The sequence below is a fragment of the Pleurotus ostreatus genome (genome assembly GCF_014466165.1).
Source record: "Pleurotus ostreatus strain PC9 chromosome Unknown scaffold_2, whole genome shotgun sequence".
Lineage (NCBI taxonomy): Eukaryota > Fungi > Basidiomycota > Agaricomycetes > Agaricales > Pleurotaceae > Pleurotus > Pleurotus ostreatus.
The window spans coordinates 2,675,071-2,698,897 of NW_023503157.1; the positions used below are offsets into that span (position 1 = coordinate 2,675,071).

The 23,827-nt window shown below is 50.3% G+C and overlaps 12 protein-coding genes across 12 annotated transcripts; 6 read left to right on the forward strand and 6 right to left on the reverse strand.

The window, feature by feature from the left end:
- Positions 1-91: 91 nt before the first annotated feature.
- Positions 92-2,827, forward strand: PC9H_003802 (uncharacterized protein; the record flags this gene model as incomplete). The annotated part of the gene is made up of 17 exons (XM_036773394.1): positions 92-101; positions 154-266; positions 321-424; positions 475-518; positions 680-980; positions 1,038-1,056; positions 1,113-1,140; positions 1,197-1,236; positions 1,289-1,315; positions 1,369-1,438; positions 1,503-1,592; positions 1,645-1,770; positions 1,906-2,142; positions 2,206-2,343; positions 2,396-2,423; positions 2,479-2,699; positions 2,756-2,827. The coding sequence occupies 17 exons, from the start codon at positions 92-94 to the stop codon at positions 2,825-2,827; spliced, it is 1,668 nt and encodes a 555-aa protein (XP_036634867.1).
- A 154-nt stretch (positions 2,828-2,981) lies between these two features.
- On the reverse strand, positions 2,982-7,309 carry PC9H_003803 (uncharacterized protein; the record flags this gene model as incomplete). The annotated part of the gene is made up of 4 exons (XM_036773395.1): positions 2,982-3,841; positions 3,891-4,666; positions 4,717-6,818; positions 6,869-7,309. 4 exons carry the CDS (start codon positions 7,307-7,309, stop codon positions 2,982-2,984), a joined length of 4,179 nt encoding a protein of 1,392 aa, XP_036634868.1.
- Positions 7,310-7,570: 261 nt separating this feature from the next.
- On the forward strand, positions 7,571-9,438 carry PC9H_003804 (uncharacterized protein; the record flags this gene model as incomplete). Its single annotated transcript, XM_036773396.1, has 7 exons — positions 7,571-8,003; positions 8,061-8,160; positions 8,212-8,363; positions 8,418-8,743; positions 8,796-9,078; positions 9,134-9,217; positions 9,275-9,438. The coding sequence occupies 7 exons, from the start codon at positions 7,571-7,573 to the stop codon at positions 9,436-9,438; spliced, it is 1,542 nt and encodes a 513-aa protein (XP_036634869.1).
- A 224-nt stretch (positions 9,439-9,662) lies between these two features.
- PC9H_003805 (uncharacterized protein) lies at positions 9,663-11,386 on the forward strand (the record flags this gene model as incomplete). The annotated part of the gene is made up of 6 exons (XM_036773397.1): positions 9,663-9,818; positions 9,873-10,145; positions 10,205-10,422; positions 10,481-10,601; positions 10,663-11,162; positions 11,212-11,386. 6 exons carry the CDS (start codon positions 9,663-9,665, stop codon positions 11,384-11,386), a joined length of 1,443 nt encoding a protein of 480 aa, XP_036634870.1.
- A 90-nt stretch (positions 11,387-11,476) lies between these two features.
- On the reverse strand, positions 11,477-12,977 carry PC9H_003806 (uncharacterized protein; the record flags this gene model as incomplete). The annotated part of the gene is made up of 5 exons (XM_036773398.1): positions 11,477-11,555; positions 11,609-11,674; positions 11,734-12,090; positions 12,143-12,427; positions 12,505-12,977. The coding sequence occupies 5 exons, from the start codon at positions 12,975-12,977 to the stop codon at positions 11,477-11,479; spliced, it is 1,260 nt and encodes a 419-aa protein (XP_036634871.1).
- Positions 12,978-13,095: 118 nt separating this feature from the next.
- PC9H_003807 (uncharacterized protein) lies at positions 13,096-14,758 on the forward strand (the record flags this gene model as incomplete). The annotated part of the gene is made up of 9 exons (XM_036773399.1): positions 13,096-13,185; positions 13,233-13,451; positions 13,496-13,564; positions 13,619-13,681; positions 13,733-13,810; positions 13,862-13,924; positions 13,981-14,076; positions 14,138-14,425; positions 14,477-14,758. 9 exons carry the CDS (start codon positions 13,096-13,098, stop codon positions 14,756-14,758), a joined length of 1,248 nt encoding a protein of 415 aa, XP_036634872.1.
- A 155-nt stretch (positions 14,759-14,913) lies between these two features.
- PC9H_003808 (uncharacterized protein) lies at positions 14,914-17,160 on the reverse strand (the record flags this gene model as incomplete). Its single annotated transcript, XM_036773400.1, has 1 exon — positions 14,914-17,160. The coding sequence occupies one exon, from the start codon at positions 17,158-17,160 to the stop codon at positions 14,914-14,916; it is 2,247 nt and encodes a 748-aa protein (XP_036634873.1).
- A 387-nt stretch (positions 17,161-17,547) lies between these two features.
- PC9H_003809 (uncharacterized protein) lies at positions 17,548-19,043 on the reverse strand (the record flags this gene model as incomplete). The annotated part of the gene is made up of 4 exons (XM_036773401.1): positions 17,548-17,832; positions 17,886-18,236; positions 18,289-18,375; positions 18,429-19,043. The coding sequence occupies 4 exons, from the start codon at positions 19,041-19,043 to the stop codon at positions 17,548-17,550; spliced, it is 1,338 nt and encodes a 445-aa protein (XP_036634874.1).
- Positions 19,044-19,211: 168 nt separating this feature from the next.
- MMM1 (ERMES complex subunit mmm1) lies at positions 19,212-20,313 on the forward strand (the record flags this gene model as incomplete). The annotated part of the gene is made up of 5 exons (XM_036773402.1): positions 19,212-19,487; positions 19,542-19,658; positions 19,711-19,806; positions 19,855-19,992; positions 20,041-20,313. 5 exons carry the CDS (start codon positions 19,212-19,214, stop codon positions 20,311-20,313), a joined length of 900 nt encoding a protein of 299 aa, XP_036634875.1.
- A 159-nt stretch (positions 20,314-20,472) lies between these two features.
- On the reverse strand, positions 20,473-21,168 carry PC9H_003811 (uncharacterized protein; the record flags this gene model as incomplete). Its single annotated transcript, XM_036773403.1, has 2 exons — positions 20,473-20,837; positions 20,889-21,168. 2 exons carry the CDS (start codon positions 21,166-21,168, stop codon positions 20,473-20,475), a joined length of 645 nt encoding a protein of 214 aa, XP_036634876.1.
- A 179-nt stretch (positions 21,169-21,347) lies between these two features.
- Positions 21,348-21,979, forward strand: RPB8 (DNA-directed RNA polymerases I, II, and III subunit RPABC3; the record flags this gene model as incomplete). The annotated part of the gene is made up of 4 exons (XM_036773404.1): positions 21,348-21,432; positions 21,482-21,729; positions 21,785-21,819; positions 21,871-21,979. The coding sequence occupies 4 exons, from the start codon at positions 21,348-21,350 to the stop codon at positions 21,977-21,979; spliced, it is 477 nt and encodes a 158-aa protein (XP_036634877.1).
- A 135-nt stretch (positions 21,980-22,114) lies between these two features.
- On the reverse strand, positions 22,115-23,774 carry PC9H_003813 (uncharacterized protein; the record flags this gene model as incomplete). Its single annotated transcript, XM_036773405.1, has 3 exons — positions 22,115-22,696; positions 22,745-23,217; positions 23,276-23,774. 3 exons carry the CDS (start codon positions 23,772-23,774, stop codon positions 22,115-22,117), a joined length of 1,554 nt encoding a protein of 517 aa, XP_036634878.1.
- Positions 23,775-23,827: the final 53 nt, after the last annotated feature.

Genomic DNA, 23,827 nt, shown 5'->3' on the forward strand with positions numbered 1-23,827 from the left:
CCGATCCTAGTAATTATCCCCATTCGGCAGAAATCTGGGGTACTTGAGTTCCCGAAGTCAACCCTACGCCTCTTGCTTGTGAACCACCACCATGTCCTTCGGTACGCCTGCAAGCGACACACTCGGTGCCAATTGCTGATGGCTGCTCCTCAGCATCTCACCCAGCTTTCAGGAACTTCCAGCCTACCCCTGCCAGTATACCACCCCGCAATGTTGTACTGAGGCAAGTAACCCCCAAGGACAAACCAGTGTACTTGCACAACCTTGTAAGACTTGCCCCATTCCATCCACTTCGAGTTCAAATACTGAGGGTCTGTCAGAATCCGCTCGCTTTCTTGCTCCGAGCTGCCCAGATATACCCCAATAAACTGGCCATTGCCCACCCAGACACTGAGCACCCCGTGTTCTATTCGTTCTCCGTCTGGTTGGTCATCCTTAGGTCAAGTAAAGCGACACCTAACGTCGTGAAACCAGGTGCCAGAGAGTACAGAATCTCGCGTACGCACTTATTCACGTAGGTATACGACCTGGGGATCGGGTAGCCGTGATAGCCCCGAATTCGTGAGCTATAGCTAATTTGACGGAGAGCATTGCTGACCCGTTGTGTAGGCCAATGATAGCAGGTTACTCCTCTCCTCCCTCTATTCCTCCATGGTATTGAGCTCTGCCTTTGTTTAAGATGCACACTTCGGATTCCTCGCTGCTCGTTGCGTGTTTACGCCCATCAATATTCGGCTCAAGCCTACTGAAGTCGAATACATTATTGAACACAGCGGATCAAAGCTTGTGTTATGCGACCGTGAATACTTGCATCTACTAGCAGGCGTCCGCGTACCAGTAATCATTTGCGACGACACTGGTAAGCCGGACGACCCATATGAGCAGTTTCTCGCAAAAGGGAGAGAGTTCAGTGCCGAAAGAAGCTGGCAAGGACTAGAAGCGGAACCAAATGAAAACGCGGCATCCACTCTGTGCTATACGTGAGTACCTTAACCCTTGGTCTTCTCTCCTGATTAACTCCTACTTCTTCTATCTAGGTCTGGTACTACAGGACGAGTAAGCTATAAACGCTTCTTCATTGCGTCAGCTCATGCTCCTATTCGTAATACTAGCCGAAGGGTGTCGTCTCTACACTTCGAGGTACGTACTTGCTAATTTCTATGAAGTATTGATCCAAACTGCATTGGGGTTTCCAGGAGCGTACCTAGCCGCAATAGGGAACGCATTCGAAAGCCAGTGGGTGATGTCACCCCCCTTCGTCAAACTACTTAGAAGCTCTTACTTCCAGGATCAATCGTGATTCTACGTATCTCTGGTGACGTCTTTCCGTGACAAGGTTTTACAAGGACACTGAGTAATCTAAATCAGGATATTGCCTATGTTCCATGCCGCAGGCTGGACCTATCCATGGGCCACCGTCTTTGCATTTGCGACGCAGGTCGGTACTCCTTGAGTCATTCAGTGTACCTTGTTTAATAACCGACGTTCATTACTCGTCCAAGATAACGCTCAGGACAGTAGATTACTCCCTTATCTGGAATCATTTCCTCCACTCTGGTGTCACGCATTACTGTGGTGCACCGACAGTTCAGGTATGCGTTTTGATTGGATCTCCCAGAGCTGGTTTCCAGATGCCCTTTCCAGATTGGCATATTCAACCATCCGAAAGCAAAGAGGCTCGAACGCGGTATAACAGCTATCATCGCTGGTTCTGCACCCACCGCCCATCTTATCAGCGAACTTGAGAAGATAGGCATAAAGCCATGCCATGTGTATGGATTAACGTGAGCTATTTGCTTCAGACCTCGCAACGCTATCGCTCATAGTACCTCGTTCCGATGGCAGCGAGGTCTGTGAAAGTATCATATATCAACAACGCTTCTCACAAAATGAACGTATACCTAGACATACGGTCCTTTCACCCGCTGCTACGAGTATCCCGAGTGGAAAACTCTTTCCTTAGAAGATAGATCGAAGCTCATGGCTCGCCAGGGTCAAACCTTCGCGACAGCAGAAGTCGCGCGTGTCGTCTACCAGCCCGACCCGGACCTGCCCCTAGACAAGGTCGTGCTTGTAGATGTGCCGAAAGATGGTAAGACCATTGGCGAAATCGTTACCAAGGGAAATATTGTCATGAAAGAGGTTGGTCCTTCGGTCCATGCCCTCTGTCCCTAAACATGAGATATTGATGTAACGCCGATGTAGTATCTCAATGACCCCGAAGCAACGAAGAAGGCATTCCGCGGCGGCTACTTCAATACTGGCGATTTAGCTGTCATGCACCCCGATGGGTCCATTGCGATCATGGATCGCAGTAAGGACATAATCATCTCAGGAGGCGAGGTTCGTATGTCTTCCGTGCGTCATGGTACTTTTACTAAAAGAATGCGGGTAGAACGCATCCAGTTTGGCCATTGAACAAGGTAAGAGGTTGTTGGGTCGTCCTCGATCCATTCCCGCTGACCTACGTCGTCTCAGAACTTGCAAGCCACCCTCATATCCTGGAGGTGTCGGTTGTAGCTCGCTCACATCCTAAGTGGGGCGAACGCCCTATGGCATTCGTAATCCTTCATCCACAACACGCAGAAAAATGGGCCGGCCGGCATGCGGAATTCGAGAGAGACCTGAAGGAACATGCGAAGAAGCGTTTGCCGGGCTTCGCTTGTCCGGAGTGGGTAGAAGTTGTGCCCGAGTTACCCGTACGTCTTCACATTTTCCACGCAAGTTAGTTTAATGTAATGACGTTTATACCCAGAAAACATCTACTGGGAAGATTTTAAAGACAGAATTGAGAAAACGGGTTAATAATATGAAGGCAAAGTTATAATGAGCGGTTTGAGCAATACAACACATGTACACTTGGTCGCTTCCGAATTATGTCTTCTACATAACGTTGGCAAGGGCTAAAAGCACAAACTAATTAATTTTATCCTAGTCTACTGCATATTTTAGAAGGTGAGTCAGTCCGTGCAACCTAGAACCTAAAACGGAACAAATGGAGCGTCGTGATGTGCTGGACAAAGTCGTAAAATCCGGAAAGTGCCTGAATTGCGTTCGCAGATGTAGATCTCGTCCTCTTTCCGGCCCAGAAAAAGCATTTCCTCGTGCGGTTCGTTGTCTGCATCATGTATAGAAAATTCGCTCCTGCCTGCAGGGGATCGTGATTGCAGAGTCTGTCGCTTTCCGGGAATTATAGTATGGCTCGGCTTGATCTTCGAGGACAGAATACTCGACGAGCAGTCCGACGAAGAAGCGACAGGAGTACCAATTTTCCATACAAAGGGTCCACGTCGATTGACGTTAGAGGGAGGTGGGTCGAAGTTGGGTATCGTTGTTCGTGACTCGTCCCCTGGTTTTAGAAGGGCATCGCTTAGGTCAACAGCCTCCAAACCACCCTGTCGCATAGCAATCAAGACGGAACGGTCTTGAACGTCAAAGGCCTCCAGACGCTTAATATCACCCATGCGTCCAGAGAAATTAACTGAAGAATTTTCTTCATCAACACTCCAAACGAAGCGTCCCTTCAGTACGGATCGTCCGCGATTGTCCACGATCGCAGTACTATGGCCTCCACGGGAGGAATAAAATAAGGCTGGAGGACCGAAGTGCCGAGGCTGGGCTAACAAGGATATCGGGGGTAGAAGAGGTTTCTCCGCCTCTAAATTTCTTGCAGATGATGCCGTTGCGGAACGGGAGGCATGAAAAGGCTGCGTCGGGTCAACACATTGAAGCCTTAAGTCCTTCAGAAGCATAAAGTCTGTGTCCTCCCGCCTGACTGGTAGATCTGGAGGTAGCAAACCGTCCTTGTACCAAGCTTGCATTAACGAAGCTTTCCAAGGTCCTGAAACGGTGTGAGCTTAGATAAACGGATTCGGCGAACACAACTCTACCATGTACAACATCCTTCGGATCCCGATAATACCACTTCGAAGGGACAGCAGGGGCGGGCACGGGAAGTCCGGGAGGCGAGAACTGGACCTGGGACAAATCCGTGTTGTTGCTAATTTCATCCGATCCTGGTTCATATTCTTGGCGATAGTTCAAGAAATCAGGATATGTGGGAGGAATGATGTAGTCGTCCGCAATCGAGGCAAGAGGAAACTTGGGGGTAAACGACAATTGTTGGAAGCTCGTATATGGTCCCATATGCGCAGTAGCGAGCGCAACGACTTCTTCGGCGTGAGCCTGGGCTGAAGAAGTAGCTGACGCGCTCGTCGCTTCGTTGCTTGCCTCATTAGGTGTCGAGGGCACGTCGTCTGGATGTCTACTGGGTGTCGCCAATGAAGAATCATCTGCATTGTTGCTGGGGACCGAGACGGACACTCCAATATTGACGTTAACGTTAGTGTCCTCGTCCCCAGGCGCATCAGGCTCATTCGATCCTGCGTCGCCGTTCCTAAGCTCCCTGGCTCTCCTCCTAGCTGCTCTGCGTTCAGCTCTCCCAATTCGTACTTCTCTGACTCGAACGGTTGCCGGCTCCAGGCCGAAGACATTCTGCGAAAAGACAAGGAAGACTTCCACGAGATCATCACCTTGCAACTGTAGCTCGAGTGACCGAGGAGAGTCGGGTAAAATGAAAGTGCGTGATAAACCAAGCGCTGTTCGGTAGGTACCTGCAAACAGCTCGACTTTCTCCCCGTTGTCTCCACAGAGAATCGCCAGAAAGCTGCCGGGGGAGGATTAATCACGGTGTAGTAGAGTGGGTGCATTACCTACCTCTTCTTTGCAGTCTCCACAGCCTTAATCATCAAAGCCCCCTTCGTCCCCGGCAGCTTGACGTATTCTAACTTGGGCGGAGGTACCTGCGGTGACATGGGCGTGTTGGAAGCCTTTCTCAAGACCTCCGCTTCTGAATGCTTCGATTCAGTAGAAGGTTGATCGCCTGACCGTCTACCAGCTAGAGCATTACTGATTACCCGGGGTATAAACCTCGAACGTTGAGATATTTGCGGTGAACTTGCGCTAGAGGTAGGAAGTGGAGGGGTTTCCGGCAAAGGTGTCACAGACGGGGTGCTGGTAGAAGATTGGTGGAGACGGGCATCAAGGGAAGAAGACGAAGGGGAGTGTCGGGTAGCACGGGGGACCAGAGGTGGAGAGGGTGCTAAACTAGGGGATGTGAGAGCAGTTGCAGAGTGTGAAGAGGGAGTGCTACGGTTCGAACTAAGCATAAGAGACCAACGCCGTCTTCTGTTCGCTGTTGGCTCCGGATCCGGGCGTGACGTCACGGACGAGTGTGCGTCTGATGTACGAGGGCTTGAAGGCTCCTCTTCGGCGGGGACGTTTGGAGAAGATGAAATGATAATTGGTTGTTGCGGCCGCGTTGAACCAAGTGGGGGCAACTCCGGTATTCGACTTTCAAACAGTGCTTGAGCGAGGCTTATCTCACCATCTACATCGTCCTCGTCATCCTCTTCCTCCGGGACTGCGGTGGCAGGCTCAGGTTCTTGAGGTAACCGTGTGGTTCTGGTCGATGGAGAGTGTGACAGCGCTTGTCTCAAAGTCAATAACGTTGGTGCAGGAGAGGGTTCTGGTGGAAGGATATTTCCGCTACGAGCGAGGCTGAGATCAAGGTTGGCGGGTCGGCCTCGACGTGGGCTCGAAGGTGCGATCGATGAATCACCAGATGGCAACGGGGCGCTCGCGGACGCTGACGAATTACTAGCATTCATAGCGCTAGTACGCTCGTCGAGAGCCTGACTTCCGCTACTCCCTGCAGCTACGATGTTGATGGCTTCATCGTCACTGGATTCTTCTCTGTCAGGTTTTGCGTCGGGGTCACGGGAGCGCTGACTTGCAGTCGTATTCCGGCGGGAAAACGGTGCAACGGCGAGAACGTTAGATATAGAACTGCTCCGTGAACGAGCTTGGAGAGAGATCACAGACGTCGACGGCCTGAGCCGAGGCGGTGTGTCATGGACAGAAGGTTCAGGTGAATGGACGTATGGAGGTGGATGATCGAGAGGTTCGGGGATGTCGCTGTTTGTCACGGGGGTTGAGGGATTCGTACGGGGTCGTTTCTTAGATCGTGTAGTAGGTCGACGGGGAATGAGCGGTGGTGTTGAAGGAGGGGCGGGAGGCATAGGGGGAGCAGTGGCAGTCGAACTAATAGAGCTCTTCCGGGCCAGCTTGCCTCTGATAACGGAGTCTCCTAAGGGAGGTGTGGATAAACTAGCCTTCCTCAGTTTATCTCCCGAGTCCCGAGTAGGACCGGGAATAATCACTTCGAAGGTGCCCAAAGTGGATTTCCTGGACTGTTCGCGCCGTTGTCGCTCACGCTCTCGACGAATTTCAACCTCCATGCGCCACTCAACAGCCTTTTTCACTTCCTCCAGAGCATAAACTCTGACACCGTCTCTCCTGCCAGCTATGGCTACAAGCACCCCACGCTGTTCCATAACCACTACACTCTTAAAGCTGACACGCCGAACGAGAGCATACGGCTGTGGCGCAGGAGGAGACTGCAGAGGCAAAATGTCCAAACCTTGTGCATGGCAGAGGAGTAAATAATGAGGTCCTAAGAAAGCACCACTCCATGGGGATGTACTAAAGTGCGAAGGCGACAGGTCTTGCGTTACGACGGACAAAGACAAGCCAAGTTCTTGCAATGTTGGAGGTGCAAGATGCGGTGGTGGCGTAGTCGGTCTTGCCGGGGCCGGTGAGGACGATCGAGATGGTGTGCTGGAATGTGATGTGTTTCGAGGCGCCGGAGAAGACGTTGACGCTTCTCTCACACTTCCCGGGGCTGGTGAGGCTTGCGCGTGCTCACGGCGATGTATGAGATTAGTGAAGAAACCTGAAAGCCTGTTCGAAGACCGAGCCTGTGCTGGCGGGTTAGTACATCAACCCCCCCAACACTTATGGAACCGACCTCAACAGCCGAGCGATGTCGGTGCCTTCTTTGCTGAGCAGAAGCTGTGGACGAGATGTTACTGTGCGAGGGCGAAGGGGGAGGCACTGGACTGTTGGGAGGTGCGCGATTGGTGAGTATGGGTGAAGGCCGCCGGGGCGAGGTGTCTGGTTCGGTAACGTATACGGCGGGGAGACTGTGGATACTTGCAGCGTCGGACACTGGTTCGGTCGGGGGTGGCGTGGACATGGAAGCTCCTCGAGAAGAATGCGATACTGCGCTCTGGTCAATCTTGTCCACAGCATCGACAGATACTGCTACTGCCCGTATTGTTGTATCTCCGTCGTGTTGCTGAATCATATCAGCTTCCTGATGAACAGCATCGTCAAGGTCGGGTCGGTCGTCGTCCAGGGTCTCTGGGGCATCGCTCCAGTGATCTTCAGTATCATCAGAGTGAACCATGGAGATGGTGGTGAAATGAAGAAGTGAGAAAAGCCGTGTAAGCCGGTAACGAAAAGATGACTCGTGGTCGTGAGCGAAGAAAATGCCTGAACGTCGTTTCAACGGGACATCTGGCGAAAAGGGAAGATTCTGGGTCGGAGAAGGTGAAGCAGTCGTGACAAGCGGACGTACTGGACCCAAGGCCGTCCGAGAGCTCCCACGCCACATCAGGATTGCCGTTTCGGAGAAATCGTCCGCTGAATATAGCACTCACTCACTTCAATGCTGTCTCTCTTGCTGGCTCGTCGCTGTCTTCCACGACGCCTGGCCTGCGTGCCACGTCGATGGCACAGTGCAGAGGCTCCCTTTGAGCATCTCAACCCTGTAACAGAGCAGGACGTCCAACAATTCGCCAGTATCCTCCCTCCATCCTCCGTGCTCTCCACTTTACCACCGTCTTCTACCGCTGCTTCCGAATTAGACCAATACAACAATGATTGGATGGGCAAATATCATGGCAAGTCTACAACAGTACTCAAGCCCAAGACAACACAACAAGTCAGCGACATTGTCAAACTGTGCTGGGAACGGCGCGTTGGTATTGTTCCTCAGGGTGGTAACACGGGTCTGGTCGGTGGAAGCGTCCCAATTCATGACGAGGTAGTCGTCAATCTATCGAACATGAACAAAGTACGATCATTTGATCCTGTATCCGGTCATTCCCACTTCCAGTTCTCTCTGGTGCCTATCCACTGACACGTTCTCTCATCAGGTATTCTTGTCGCAGACGCTGGATGCATCTTGCAATCCTTGACAGATTATATTGCGCCGCATCACCACATCATGCCTTTAGACCTAGGGGCAAAGGGCAGGTATGCACCTCACGTTCTGAGCATGTGCAGCTCAACAACGTGAATGTTCAGTTGCCACATAGGAGGGAATGTCGCTACAAATGCTGGTGGTCTTCGGCTTCTACGTTACGGCTCACTACATGGCTCCGTCTTGGGCATCGAAGTTGTTTTACCTGACGGGACCATCCTCGATCAACTCACTTCGTTGCGCAAGGACAACACCGGTAAGTTTACTCCCCCCCATGGTTAAGATATTCATTGATTCACTCTTATAACAGGTTACGACCTGAAGCAGCTCTTCATTGGCGCAGAAGGAACACTCGGAATCATCACCGGTGTCTCTATCCTTACTCCTCCAGCACCGCAAGCTTCCAACAACGTAATATTGGCTCTCCCTCATTTTGATAACGTTCTTCCATTATACAAGGAAGTGAAACGACAACTATCTGAAATTCTCTCTGCCTTCGAATTCATAGATCGCACAGCCTATGATTTGGCTGTCAAGCATGGCCAAGGACGGGGGCTGACCGAGGAAGAAGTTGACGGCGCCCAATGCTTCGTCCTCGTTGAGACTAGCGGTGGACGACGAGATCATGATGAAGAGGTTCGCTTCTGTCTGTTACCCCGCACGAACCTTTAACAGCGATCATCCTTAGAAATTGAACGATTTACTGGAATCATTGCTCGGAGCTGATCAACCTCTCATCACAAATGGCGTGCTTTCGCAGTCACCTGCTCAGTTCTCATCCTTATGGTCGTTGCGAGAAGGCGTAACTGAGGCCGTTTCAAAGGAGGGCAAGGCCTACAAATATGACATCTCCGTACCATTATCAACGTTCAAGCAGGTCGTTGATGTAACACGAGATCATCTGAGAAGCAAAGGACTCCTTCACGACGGCGCTGTGAAGCACGTTATTGGGTATGGACACGTTGGTGATGGTAAGTCGGTTTTTATATGCATCCGTGATCATCGATCTCTCATCGTGCCCTCAAGGCAACCTCCATCTCAATGTGATTGCTGAGCAATATACGGACGAAATACAAGATGCCCTGGAGCCTTTCATATATGAGCTTGTTGGTACGTTGACTTCCCATCACCTGTTCGGAGTAATCATTAATTGTGCCTATATTTCAGCATCTCACCGTGGCTCGATATCCGCCGAGCATGGTATTGGTGCCATGAAGACTCATGCTCTGCATTTCTCGAAAAGCGATGTCAGCATAGCGCTTATGAAGCAGATTAAACAACTTTTCGACCCTCGGGGCATAATGAATCCAGGGAAAGTGATCGAGTTGTAGTGATACACCCCCTTGTACCTATTTTTCTCGGAATCAAATTACCACGTACTTCCAGTTTGTCCCCCTGTTCATGTGAACCTGTCAGCATGGACAAACAAAGGACCTCATCACATGACTCCTTTCGACGCAACCCTAACCCTTGTTTAGGAAACCCTAGCCACTCCTTGACCTCAACCTTAATCTCGGGTTTCCACTGTCCTAGCGCACCAAGCTCGGGCTCCGTTATGGTGAACATACTTGGTCACTTTCATGATTCTTTGATCTTACTGATACTCGACTGGCAGCCAATATTCCAGGATCTCAATGGCTTAGCGATCAAGTTCTTCATTCAAAAGGATCTGCCTCAAGAGGTGCAGGCGGACTTGTGCGAGACCATTACGGTATGGGCTACAGACGTATATCTTGGCGCTTCACAATACAAATAATCTTGCCAGGTCCTTGGTGGCAGAGTTGAAGCAAAAGTCCCTCGCCAAGGCTACATACTGATACAGCCGGGAACGCCTGAAGCAGAGCGACTCCGATTATGCTGGACCAGTCTCGATAGGCCGGATCGCCATTTCGTGCCGTACACCTACGTAGAGGCCTGTAAAGTTGCAGGCATGCTGCTCAAGCAGATCTTCGTGGAGAATGGCGTACCTATCAAAATGCACATCCATTCCATGATAGCAAATCCCAATGCGCGTGCGGCTCTCGCCCAGCGGATAATGGTGAGTTCCTGCGCTTATCATTCCCCTTTGCGATTGATTCACGCATCGAACGGAATTAGCACTCTGGTGGGGATCCAAACGGTTCGATGCAATCAGCCCGCGTTATCTTGGCAGATCCAAATACGGAAGCATTCCAACATCTTGTGAAGACCAACGAAGGCATCCCCGACAAATACGTCGAATCATACCTATGGGTGAAGAAATGCGTCGAGAAGAACGCCGTAATATATACACCACTTGTATACAAGAATCCTGGCGGACGGCGGCCCGGTGAAGAGTGAGTACACCCATTTCTTCGGCACTGATAATCGAGCATATACTAATTGTGGCTACAGGCGGATGCAATTTACGGAACAAGATGAAGAAAGTCTTTGCCAATGGATAGCCGAAAAGATTCCTTTCAAACAAACAGGGGGACGCACCGGAAACCGGTTATACCAACAACTCTGTGAAAAGGTGAGTTTCTTGCAACGACACAAATGTCAACAGCCTTTTTCAACCTACGTTTGATTATCAGTGCAACGAACCAGAATTTGCTTGGGTGAAGCGGCATACCTGGCAGTCATGGCGCGAGCGTTACAAGAAGAATTCAGACCGTCTCGACAAACATATTCAAGCAATCGTCGAACTCAAGAAGCCCTCACAAGGTGGGCAGGGTCAGTATGGCTACGTGCGCCAGGTTGAGAAAGTGAAGAGAGTCCGAAAGAAGCGTGCAGTCAAGCGCAAAGGTTCAGCCGAAGCCGAAACGTCAGCTATCTATAACGAGGAGCCAACGAACGACCTTGGAGTTATAGACACGGCTGATTTCGTCCCTGTTCCTGGGCCAAACCTGTTGATCCAGAATGACCTATTGCCTGTGCCCGTCCGGCGTAGTCCAGCTGAGGAAGAAATGGATGATATCGAGGATGACCCCGAGTGGGCTATCAGGATAGGCAATGCTCCTCCGCCAGCGTGGGCCAAGCGAAAGGCATCAGCTGAACACCCGGACGCCAGTCCCTCCAAGAGGCCTAGGGAAATGTACGTTTACCTGTTGCTTCCAGACACTTACTCACAACAATTTCACCAGGAATCCCCAAATGCATATTGTCGACCGCAGCCTTCTCCATATTGCCGATGATTTCAGGTTCACGGTAGAGGAAGTCAAGGAATATTATGATAAGGTCGGGGAGATGGAGCGAACCCGCACCCGATTCCAGAAGATGAGAGAACTCTTGACTGAGTCTTTTCCGCCTAACGCATAGGATTCTGTCTGTATATTTACGGGTAACCGACCTGTTGTACTATGTATTGTAAACCGGACACTATTTTGGATATGTTATTGCCACTATTACTTATACGTCGAAATCTGTTAACAGCTTATAGTCTCCCCCTCTTACGGGGGCAGAAGGACTATCAAATACTTTTCGCTTCCTTAAGCCACTTAGTCAGTCTCGCGTTTCACTCATCATTGTTATGAAACGTACTTTTCACCAGCTGCGGCCGATGGGAAGGAACCGAAGAGGTCTGGATGCTTGGGTAACGGTGATTCCCTATATCAGTCCAAAAAAGTCAGACTGGGAAGGAATATCATGGACAGCCAAGGTGTAACCTGAAGTATGGGTGTTGTAAAGCCTCTTCCGCGGTAATCCTACTCTCTGGATCATACGACAACAAACTCATCATCAAGTCTATGCCTGCGGTTGTTAAGTACGGAAACTTCTGTTTGAATTGCGGTGGCTGAGGGGATGGAAGAGCTATTGTCTTGGAAAGCGGGAGTGAAGAGTAGTCGGGCCAAGAATCGCTAGTCGGAGGCCCTAACAGTTTGAAGATCATGGCCAGTAATTCGAGTTCGCCCTTGGACGGAAACAAGGGCTCCTTCAAGATGAGCTCAGCGAAGATGCACCCCACCGACCACATGTCTATCGCAGTAGAATACGTCTTAGCTCCAAGCAAGATTTCTGGTGCTCTGAAAACCTAGTCAATCAACGGAAAAGATCTCCTCATTCGTTCATACATACCTGTACCAGAGTGTGACAACGAGCTGTGTCATGCCTCCTACGCCAACGGGATCGCCATATCGTCGCGCTAGACCGAAATCTGCAACTTTGATAGTACCACGATTGTTCATCAAGAGGTTACTTGTCTTGAGATCTCTATGAAGAATCCAGTTGTTATGGCAATGCTGCACGGCAGATAACAGTTGCAGCATGAGAGTCTTGATTTCAGACTGAAGAAATGGAGCAGGCATCAACGTGAGGAGGGATTTGAGGTCGTGTTCAATGAAGTCCATCACAACAAAAACTCTTCGATATATGCAAAAATGATGATATTACGGTTACGTTGCTTATTTATCCGCGAAGACAGGATTTTAGCTACGTACTGCGTAAGAGTATCGCCAACCACCACCTCACGAATTCCAACAACATTATCGTGGCGACAAGTCATGAGCGCGTTAATCTCTCGAAGGGCAGTTATGGGGAACCCGTTCTTCTCCTCATCAAGTTTGAGTTTCTTCAGTGCAACGATATCCCCGGTTTGCTTGTCCCTGGCGCGGAAGACGATGCCATACGAGCCTTCTTCGATCTGATTGAGGCGTTCATAGGAGTAAACGGAGCGGGATGGGATGATCGGTGGATGGTGCGTTCTTGGGGGCACGTAACTACTGTGTAAGGGCCATGATACCGGGTGAGAAGGCAAAGAAACGGAGGGTGTCCTGGTGTCCTCCAGTCTCGATTTAGCGCGCCGCTTTGAAGGTTGTGGATGAATGGGCGATTCAGTTTCATCGTTCGTTTCCCACTTAGATCGTTTGCGAGAAGGCGTGAGGGACCCCATACTCGATGTGGTGGAAGTCATGATGGTAATGAAGATCCAGTTATTTGTGCTTGTTGTTGCTTGGGTGCACTGTTATTTAACGGGCTCGTGACCTGTCGCGTCGAAATCAGCTTCTCCTTCCGAGTTCAATACCTCAGACATGGATTTCCAAGCGGACCCCGAGTTGATGAAGGAGATGATCAAGCTTTTGGGGCAAGAGCTGAAGTCAGTCAAGGCACAGCTTGCAGAGGTCAGGAAGTGATTTTTTCCAATTCTGTTGTTCTCATATCCGTATAGCCCGGATGTGCTGAGAGGATGGTCCACACGCCCAGAAGCAGCGCTACGAGCGCCACAAATGATTTAGCCGTGGAAGCGATGAAGGCAGAAAATGAGAAGCTCAAAGACGAAATAGCAGCTCTTAGGGAAAGCCAGGTCCCTCGCGAGGTCAAAATGGAAGACGCCACTAACCCAGATCTTGAGCCAGACATCGCGTCTACAATAGCAGCTCTACAAGATGTAAGTAAAACCCGATAATCTATACTTGACTAAGTTATCAACAGACGGTAGAAGATCTTACAATACAACTTGGGCAAGCTCTAAATGCACAACAGACACAGGAGGAAGTGAATGTAAGTCCATGCAATCGCAATTTATGCCGGATGCTTAATTAACGAGGCTACCAGCACGGTCTAGGAGTCCGGCTTGTTAATGCCAAGACCAAGCAGCAAGAATCAACAACAGCACTTGTGCGTTGATGAACATCATTTCTGGCATATGCTAACAAGGATTTGATATAGGAATCTTTGCAGCAGGAGCACACCACATTGCTTCAGAAGTATCGAAATATGAAGCAGGGTAACCGAAGCCTTAGAAAGGTATATGTGCCTGAGTAATGCTTTACACCCTCCCCAATACCATATATGTAGGCGTCTACTTTTCTCCTTGAAAAGCTCGAAAACATGGAACGCGAACGCGACGTTTTGGTACAGGTATAGATGTCTCCCGGTTGTTTTTCTACGTGACTAACCACCATTGACCCTAAAAGCGGATTGCATTTGATCCTATTGCTTGGGTTGGCGAGAGTAACCTCGACCCTATTGACTACTCATCATTACCCACATGCCCCGAAATAATTAGTCCGGTGAGCCAACCTTCGCTCGATCAAAGAATTGCATATTTTCTCATCTCCTCTCTACTTAAAGAACCCTAGCGCAGGCCACGACTCCTTCTGGCTAGACGATCATTGTGTTGTTAAACCGGCAGGTGTCCCTCGCCGCTTGTTAATCTGCTTGCCTAGTCATATATACAACCCCGGGCCCAAGGCTAAGAGACGAGGCTGGTCCCCGTACCCAACTGGATGGCGGCTCGGTGAAGTCAAGAGTGTATTCCAAAAGGTTTCCGAACAGGGCTGGCTACATCTAGGCCGATACCGTTGCGGCCATATCGTGCCTCTCGAACCTTTGACCGTTGATTATTTGATATCGGAGGCAGTGGGTATCTCTGAACGGTGACCGATGTTGATCATGCTAACATTGAGACAGGATATGTGCAGGATTCAGAAACAAACACTTCCCGACCCATATTATGTGTCCCTGTTCCACCAAGACATGATCGCGGACATGTACTTTTCCCGAGTTCTTGGAATATCGTGCATTGCATTACAGCGCGTAGGCTATGAACCGGTCTCAACTCAGCACGGCGAATCTCATCAAGACGATGATATTGTTCCTGTTGCCCGTGGCGAGGATGAAGTACCACCCTCTCAGCCAAACCTTGAATCGGATGAACTCGCGGACGACATGCGCGTTTGGACGTCTTCCTAATAACTTGTCGTGCTCCTAGATTTATAGCAGTCTCCATCATCTTGTGCGTAGTGGTTTTGATCTATACCCAAAATTTTCAGCTGCAACTTCGTGATCTTCGCCGCGACGGTCGTAGACAAGTGAGTACATAAGTCTCGATATTTACCATTGGATGTTTATACAATTAATACGTCCGTTACATGGCCATTCGCGTTCCAAGCGCTCTTCAGCATCCGTCCTACTCCAACTCTCTCAACCACTATTGGACCCTCCGCTGAAGTTGGTTGTTTCCTTTTGACAAGCATAACATTGACTACACTATACGGTTCCACTTTCCCTGCCACATCAGGACCAACCTCGTCGGGACCGAATCCATAAGCCTCTGATAGGACGATGAACCTGAACGGCGTAGGGTTGTTCCCTTTATACTTCAGATGCCAAAACCCAGATAAACGAATCCCTCCAATCCATGTTTCTCGATGTCCAGCTTCGGGCGGATTTACTGGCAAAATCCCGAAGCGGGGTTTGTTCTTATCTTCCTGCCTATCGCTGCGAGCTTCGGAAGTCAATCGAAATTTAGCGATTTGTGTGCGGATGAGGAGGCCACCTGGAGAGATAGTTGCATCGCCCTCTGCCAATCGAACGGGAGGAGGTATGGAGTGTAGGATGCTGGGTTTATCAATCTGGAAATATACCATATCCCCACCTTCCATTTCCTCAGGCTTCCATCCTTCGGGCAATACAGTATTCTGGTAATCGCACGTACGAACCGGCCGCGTACGCTGAGCGCTCAAGTCCTGGATCATCATCTCAGATGTTGGCCGTGTTCTCCGCCACCTCTCGCTCAACACTGGGAGACCATTGAAGTCTTGAAGATCGGGATACTCCACTCCACCCGTCCAGCCTGCCCACGACCAACTTGGGTAAGCTTCAACACGCTTGACTCTTCCAGTGGTGGAGTGCCAGAGGAGGCTTTCGTAGAACATCTCTTCGGGCAGGCCTTGAATTAATGACAATCCGTACACTTGCTCGAAAGTGTTCAGCACGGCTTGAAAGCCTGGGATTCGATCACTGGTGTAGGACATCTTGCGCACAGTATAGTTCTTCACCAAGCGGCAATACTCGTAGAAATATGGCCTTCTGTGAGTCACAAGATTGTACTCATCCCGAGGAATGACCTTCGCTGGATTTCCGTCCAAAGACAGCCTGATATTTAGCATTGGAGCGCAGACGGTCATCGCGGGATGCTCAGCTTTGAAGTCCTCGCTCCACGCTGCCTTCTGACATTGGAAGTAAATGGTGTCGTCCGTAAAAAAGAGGCAACGGAGGGATAGGATACGTTCTTGATAAGTCCATCCACGAGTATTCCACGCAGCCTTGTTGACCGCCCGATTGCCATCTGCCAAGAGCTGTACTAGTGACAAGTCATTGGAGAGGTGAGCGATGTTTTGTTTGATGTTACGACCACCCTTGCTCATCCCGCTGATACCACAATTGGCATGATCCCCACCCGCTATCACAAGTGTCAAGGATGCTCGCTTGTAGATTTCGCCCATCATTGAAATCTGCTGGCCCTTGTCTACATCGTCGTCCTGCACAATGCACATCGAGTCAACCCAAAGGTATCGTTCCCCCAGGGTCTTGGTGACCCGGATGGCATCCCGGATAGATCGGGGAATCTCATTTCCTGCGCGGTTGAGAGACTTGACCAATTTCATCTGGGCAAGATTTGCTTGCGTCGTTTTGAACACGGGTGCTGATCCCCAAACATAGCTCAAACAGACATATGAAGGGGGAGCAGCCATTTCCACCACGCAGTTCTGCTTGAGGTCCAACAGCCGGATGAAGGGCACCCCAATTGCCGTAGTCGTCCAAGCTTCCTTCTGACGACAAGCCCTTCCGTGCCACTCCTCGCATTTACGAACCCACGAACAGGCCAGAGTAAAGTCAATTTGCTGCTTGTTCATTGCGCGCCCGGTGAAAAGGTCGGAAATCATACCGTCGGGGTCATACGGAACGATGTCGCAGACTTGATAGGTGTTATATCCATCCACAAGCGGAGGAGATGTGACCCTCAGTCTAAGGCTAGTTGTCTCCTTCCCTTCCAGCCGGCCATCCCTAACCCAGCATCCAATAATATCGGCTCGATCGGCATCTACGACATCTTCTGCAGCCTGGCTAATGAGGCGGCAAAGCACGCAGAATGTCGCTCTCTCGCGAACGCTTCTAAGGATGCCGAAGGGAGTATCCAACGGGAGTTCTTTGTTAATGGGCCAAGCTGCGAATGATCCCCTGCTCAAGTTCATTGATTCGTGCCTCGAACAAAGATTCTTGGTCTTGTCTTCCTCGGCAGGCCAGTCCATAGGTCGATGCCATGCCTTCTTACTTGCCTCTGATTTTGTTGGGCGACGACCGAGCGACATTGAGGATCTTGTTATGGGGTTGATATGATCGACGCAGAAGCAGTGCCTATAGCTAAAGAATCGGACTTTATAGTATACAGCTTCGCGTGACCGATATGGATGATATCCACGCTGACGTTCTAAAAGAACAGTCGACGCGCGCCCAACAGCGGCAGTGCTGCTGTCACTGCTAAGAATGATTTAGTTCTGGAAGCGATGAGACCTATGGGAATAGAAAATGGAAACTCAGAGACAGGATAAAGGCTCCTCAGCCCCTTTGCTGTCTAGCGGGGCTTGACAAGATTTTTTGACAAAACGTAAGAAAAGGTCAAAGCTGGACGGGAACGCGCACTTGGCTGATTTATTAGCGGGCGAGAGCCTTGCGAAACCCAGACCAGCTAGAATGCGTTACCAACACCCCCGTATTCCCTGATCTAAACACTTTAGAAATGTCCCTTTTGACTGCCCAGCAGCCCAGTCGTCTTGCTTCTGTGGAGCACCTGAAACCAACGGCCCAATACACGTCTTGGCGATGGTGACGAACAAGTCTTCGAGAATCCATGTCAATCGTGGTCCCGTCAGTTCTATTGCTGGCTCTGCGTTGATCTCAAGAAGCTGAACTCGGAGCTCGCCCGAGGAGGGATCGGAGACCAAGAAATCAATGCCGTATAGTTCAAAAGCGTTTGGCAGTGGCTAGGAGAGACCAGGTGAAAATATATACATGCGGGGCAAAAAAAAGCTCCTACCTGAAAGTGAACCGGGCTCTCGAGAGCTGCCTTGAACGTCCCGGCCAAGGCGGTGGCCATCTGCTGTAAGATGTTGGCGATGTCTCCTTCTGTGAGAGTACGGCTGTTTCCTTTGGAGCCAGAGAGGATCGTACATCCGTTAAGTTCTTCTAATAATCGAACGCTCTCTTCGCCCGTATGGAGCTGTAGCGACGTGTTCGTTAGGTGGGGGGACAGATCCATATCTTCAGTTTCTCCCTCATCTCCTAGTGATGGAAAATTGTATGGCTTAGACGAGAATAGGGCGAGGATACGAGTGTATAGGAACACTTTGAGGGCTCCGGAACACACGCAATAAGCTCTGAGATGGAACTAGCAGAAATGACGGTCTATATAAGGACTGAGGGAGGACAAGAAATCTGACTTTGTGCCCTTGTAGTTCACTCGGTGGAGAGGTACCATTCAATAGGATTTGGCGAGGATCCAGGAGCAGTGGACAGGGGAGATACTCCTGCGAACAAAGGGATCGACGTTGCCCGCACCCAGATTATGATTTCTGAATACCTGGATGACAAAGTGCCGAAGCTGCGAAGTGACCACCGCCGTGCTGTCCGTCTCTTCAAGCTCTACCTCATCGTCCGATGCTTCCTCGAAGCCTTCGAAGATGCGTTGCAACGTATCTTTACTGTTGAATAATCGAATTCCCATTCCGCGATCGGCCATGCCAGGCTTGAGAATATACCATTTACCCGTATCTGCATCCAGTTCCTGCCCCAAATCCCAGAGCTCATCGGTCCATAGTTCATCCAACTCATCAGCAAAGGAGATTTCGAGATCCCAGGTACGTGGAACATGGAGCTTGAGGGACGAGTCTGTGTGTTTAACCAAGTACGAGTGAATGGATCGCGAGAGAAAGTGCTTTCGTATCAGAGCCTTTCGAATAGTGTACGAAGAGGAAATAACGGTATCCGAACGGTGGTGAGCCAATTCGTGATCGATATCGTCGTAGGTGGACCACTGCAGTAGCTTGTCAAAGGAAGTCGGAAGTGCTGTCGATATTTCGACCTTTTGGTTCAAAGATTCCAGAGCCTTGAGAACGAGGGAACGTGTGAGCGGTGCGTTTGGCCAGGAGACGAAGGCGTGCAATTTTGTGTCGGTGGTGGTGGTGGTGGTGGTCATGGTTCAAGATATCTGTCTGATAGCGATTGAAATTTGAATCTTATCTTTCGGGCGGCAACTTCCCTGGATACCGATTTTCGGTGCGCGTGCTCTTGATATCAGCCGCGACTTTGCGTTTCCTACTCCCCGCCTTCACATAGTTGCCTCTCCACACGTCGTCCATGCACAATGGCGGGGAACTACGTTTTCTCATTGCAGCCGACGTTCACGCAGGGTCTTATTCTCGGGCAACTCTCTATCTTGGTCCTGCTTATCCTCATCCTCAAATACCTGTTTCTGGATTCGACGGAATATCCACTTGAAACCTCGATATACCACCCGGGGGTCGACGCCAGCAACAACATTTCCCTTCGGAAAAGCCAGACCAAGGCTCACCCAAGCGAAGGGGAGGTACCAGAGAGTAGCCCGGAGTCCGCAGAATGGCTAAATATGCTGCTTCAACAGGTGCGTATAACCAGACGGAACTCTCACGTTACGAGAATCTGAAACTTTACGTAGATTGCCGACGTATACCGGTCAAAGCTGCGAGACGACCTTCCGGGTCCTGAGGGCGACGAGATTGCGCGCCGCAGAGTGGAAGAATATGCCAATAAGATACGGCCCGCCGGCTTCTTGGTACGCTGAACGTGACCCCTTTGAACCCCAACCTCATTCAATGAACTTATAGGACCACATTCGAGTCCATTCGGTTGATCTTGGTGTATCTGCTCCACGGATAACGGGCTCTGCTATCAAGCGCCAGAAGTCCTTAGACCCACTCTCGGTACGCGTCTTTTCGATGTAACTAGACTGTAACTGAGACCAACGCCAGGAAACTGAATTCGACGTAACATATTGTGACACTGCCTCTGTGTCGCTTTCGACGTCGTATCTCTTCAATTACCCCATGCCGTCTTTCGCCCGACTCCCTGTAACACTAACGATATCCCTTTCCCTATTCAAGTCATCAGTGAGTGCGCTCGTACTCTTAGCGTCATCCTCATTAACAACCTCTTAGATTGTAATATCACCGCCCCCTCCCTCATCAACTACCCCCGTCCTCACATTGTCCGTCTCTCCTGACTTCACTTTAGACCTCACGACAACGTCGCTCATGGGGAGTCGCGCAAAACTCGCTAACGTCCCGAAACTCCACGAATTAATACAACATCAAGTCCGACGGGTCCTCGCATCTAAAGCAACATGGAAAGTCGTCCTTCCAGGCCTATCCACTGTGGCAGGAGTGAGGCGCGAGATAAAAAAAGAGCAGACAGAAGACGACGCCTGGTAGTTTTAGGCATTGCCTTGCTTTGTATGCCCCTGTCTTTGCCAATAGGAATTACGCCATTGCATGACATTTATATAGATACCCGGACCTACTGTATAGTTGCTAGTTACTGGTTGCACTTGCTGAGGCCATTGTTGAATCGAGTCGTATCATGTATATTACTTATATATTTAGTTCATCTAACCATTCTTCTGCCTTGAGCAAGACAGCGTCCTCGTCGATTGCATCCACAATGTATGTGTCCACGTAGCCTGTCTTCGTTAAGTCGCGATGCTGTTGTAATTTGTCGATTTCCTCCGCAGTTCCCATGAGAGCAATTGGAAATTTCATCTCAAAGTCAAATTCGGGAAGAGGGGTAGGAAGAAGGTGCTTCGGCACATCGGCGTTGGAAGGTGGTGGTGAGATGAGGAACATGCCTCCTGCACGATGGGACGATATAAATGTCTGTGCAATCAAAGAGCCTGGCCCTCGGGCGAATATTACGGGAGGGAAGGGCGAGGGTGATTGAGATAAGCAAGAGACGAATTCTAGGTTGCAATTAGTCGAACATGTAGAAATAAAAGTAGTAGCAGCATTACCAGACTCGAAATGCTTCATCAAAGACTCCGAGGGTTGGGGGACTCCGCGAACTTCATGTGGCTTAGGAAGATCGATATCGCAATGAACGCACACAAAGCCTTTTGTAGCAAGGCGTTCTGCTAGTTGTTTTAAACTAAAGAGGGTGTTTGTGTCAGGTGCAGCTGCCATGCTATGCAACGACGAACCCTTCTTGTGATGCTGGATCCCATTGGCTTGCTGAGACGAACGCCAGAGGCGTGGGGGACTCTCGTGGAGCACTAGCGGATGGTCTGCTGACATTAACCGTTGATTTAAATCGCTTTGGCCAGGTTTGCCTCGCCTGTGCTCTCGCAAGGCTGCACTGCAGAACCCTTGAACCAGGAAGTAATCGTAGTGACATGGAAGAGAAAGCGTGACTGTCCATGTGACCGTATCAGTTTTGGCTTCTGTGGCAGTCAGGAGGTCGTTCACCTGCAACGATGACCGCGGTAGCATCGAACATCGTTTTTGACGATATCTTCACCATCAATGCCATAGATAAAGAAGGGAAGAAATTTGACAGAGGTTCTCTAATCTCTTTGCTGCATGTCACTCTCACTAATGAATAGTGCAGTCTCACGGCTTTATGCCCATTCTAAAAACTACGACATGGACCTCACGCTAGATTACAACGTAGAGCTCTTTCCATTGCGTGAAGAACAGAACTTTGCCCTTGCTTTGTCTTCATCGTTGGCCCGCGGAGAAGGACCTGCAAACACAGGTGCCGAGGATGGAGGCGACAAAGATCTCGATGTTTGGAGACCAGATGGCAAAGGACGGAGAGGTCTTGAAGAAGATTACGACTATGTGATGTACGGCAAGGTACGCCATGTCCCCAGTTAGTTCTTCGCCGCGATCTGATATTCGGTGCAAATAGGTCTATAAATTTGACGGCGGAACCAGCGAAGTTGTGTAAGTGGAAATCCGTACATCCTTCACCTTCACCTCACCGCTCTAAAACAGTACTGCCTACATATCATTCGGCGGCCTGCTAATGTCGTTGACCGGTTCATTTCGACATATGACAAGCATTGTTTTGGGTGATCCTGTATATCTGCTCATGCGCAAATGAGCGAGGATATGTGGCATCATCTCGGGTATTCGCTATATCACCTCAGCAAACTTCCCAGGTGTATAAAGTAACTAAATCCTTCCATTGCTGTATGTAAATAAGTTATAAATGCAAGCAACACCGTAACCACAGGACCTAGCCTGCGCGTAAATCCCTCAGCCTGGGTATCACATCATTAATCTCCGCGTCTTTGGCCTCTCTCCTCCCATCAAACCAGCCCCAAAATCGGCTTGGTGCCGTAACCTGGATATTTACCGCCACAGTCGACTGGGAGGATTTGTGCGCTATTGAATTCGAGATGTTCTGGTAATTGACGCCGAAAAAGTGGGCCAACTTCGCCGCTCGGAGGCGGCGCTCGCGGAAAGCTTGCTCGGTGTAAGAGTACACAGATGATATGGTCGCGGCGCGGCCCAGAGGCGTTTGGCGTGCATCCAAAGTATCTTCAGCCGAAGTCCGTTTCAGCGACCTGCTGCGATCAGGTGTAGGCGATCGCCCTTCGTCTTCGGGGGCTGTGACAAACCCTGTCTCCGATGTTGTCGATGTCACCGAAGTTGACCTCGACCTAGGCGTCCAGCTCGGAGTGGTCGAACTCAGATACGTCCGAGATAGTGAAAAGAACGAGGCGATGGAGTCTCGGTAGCCAGTCCCGGTGAAGGCTCTTTCAGGCTCGTCGGCGATGGCACGCATCAGTTCTGGTGGTGGATCCTGGCCGAAAACCTAAACCAAGTTGAGCCCAGTATTAATCCAAGGCAGCAAGCTCCTTACTTGTGTTATCTTCCTGACGCGTTTCACTTTCAGTGCCCGACAACGTTCTCGTACTGCGTCCTCGTCCCCAAAGCTGATGTTGTAGCGTTCGTGGAACGCGGCATCAGAAGACAATATCGACTCATTCGTCTCCCCATGCTTGCGCGTCCACAAGGATTTACTCCGCTTCAAGTTAGTATTAGATTCGCCGGGATATTCAGTTTGTTGGCTAGGCCTCCGATTGGGCAGGACCGAGTCCATGCTCTTGCGCCCCATGCTGTCGTTCCACCTTCGAGGCGGGACTTGCAGATGAAACGATGCTTCAGGGCGTGTTGGAGAGACCAACTCCGGAGGAATAATCTCGCCTAGGTGGCGTGATAGTTTAGCCAATGAGCGTCGACGCGTTTGGCGCAAAGTTAGCGCAGGTGGGGGTTCTAATTCTTCGGTATATGTATCCATCTCAAGTGAAATTTTACTTGAGGTAGAATCGGAAGCTATTGATATGCTGCATGAGACTTGGGCATAAACCGTCGCGGCGAAAGATGTGCTCACATATGGGTAAGTAGCGTAGAGACCGAGTTGGCCGGGAAGAACCAGCCGTCGCGGGCCTGTGCGTCCGCTGCATCGACGGTTCTGGCACTGGGGGTAGCTGGAAGAATGCCAGAGACGCCCTGCGTTTTGGCGTAACCTGAGGTGTTGGCCTAACAGGCAAGACATTCCCAGAACTGAGCTCGTCCGCTAGCACAGTTGAAGGAACATCCCCAAAGACACGACTGAGTTTCCTAGCCTTCTTCACTGCCCTAGCCTTCGCCTCCGCATCCATATCATTGACGGTCTCGGGGATCATCTCTTCGTGATGCAACATGTCAGTGTCTGCTGCGCCAGTTTGTGAGAGTAGAAACGTGTTGGAGTTGAGAGAGACGTTGCTGGGGTTGATGGTCGAAGTTGGGGTTCGTAAGCCACCGAGCGCGGTGGCCTCGTTTGTGGAGATTTGAGTTGGGTTAGGGCTGTACCAATTGAAAGCGCTGAATGATATCTTTCGCAGCATCATTGAGATGCTGTTGCGTGGCTTGTGGAAAGAAGTTTGTTGCGGGGTGTCCATCA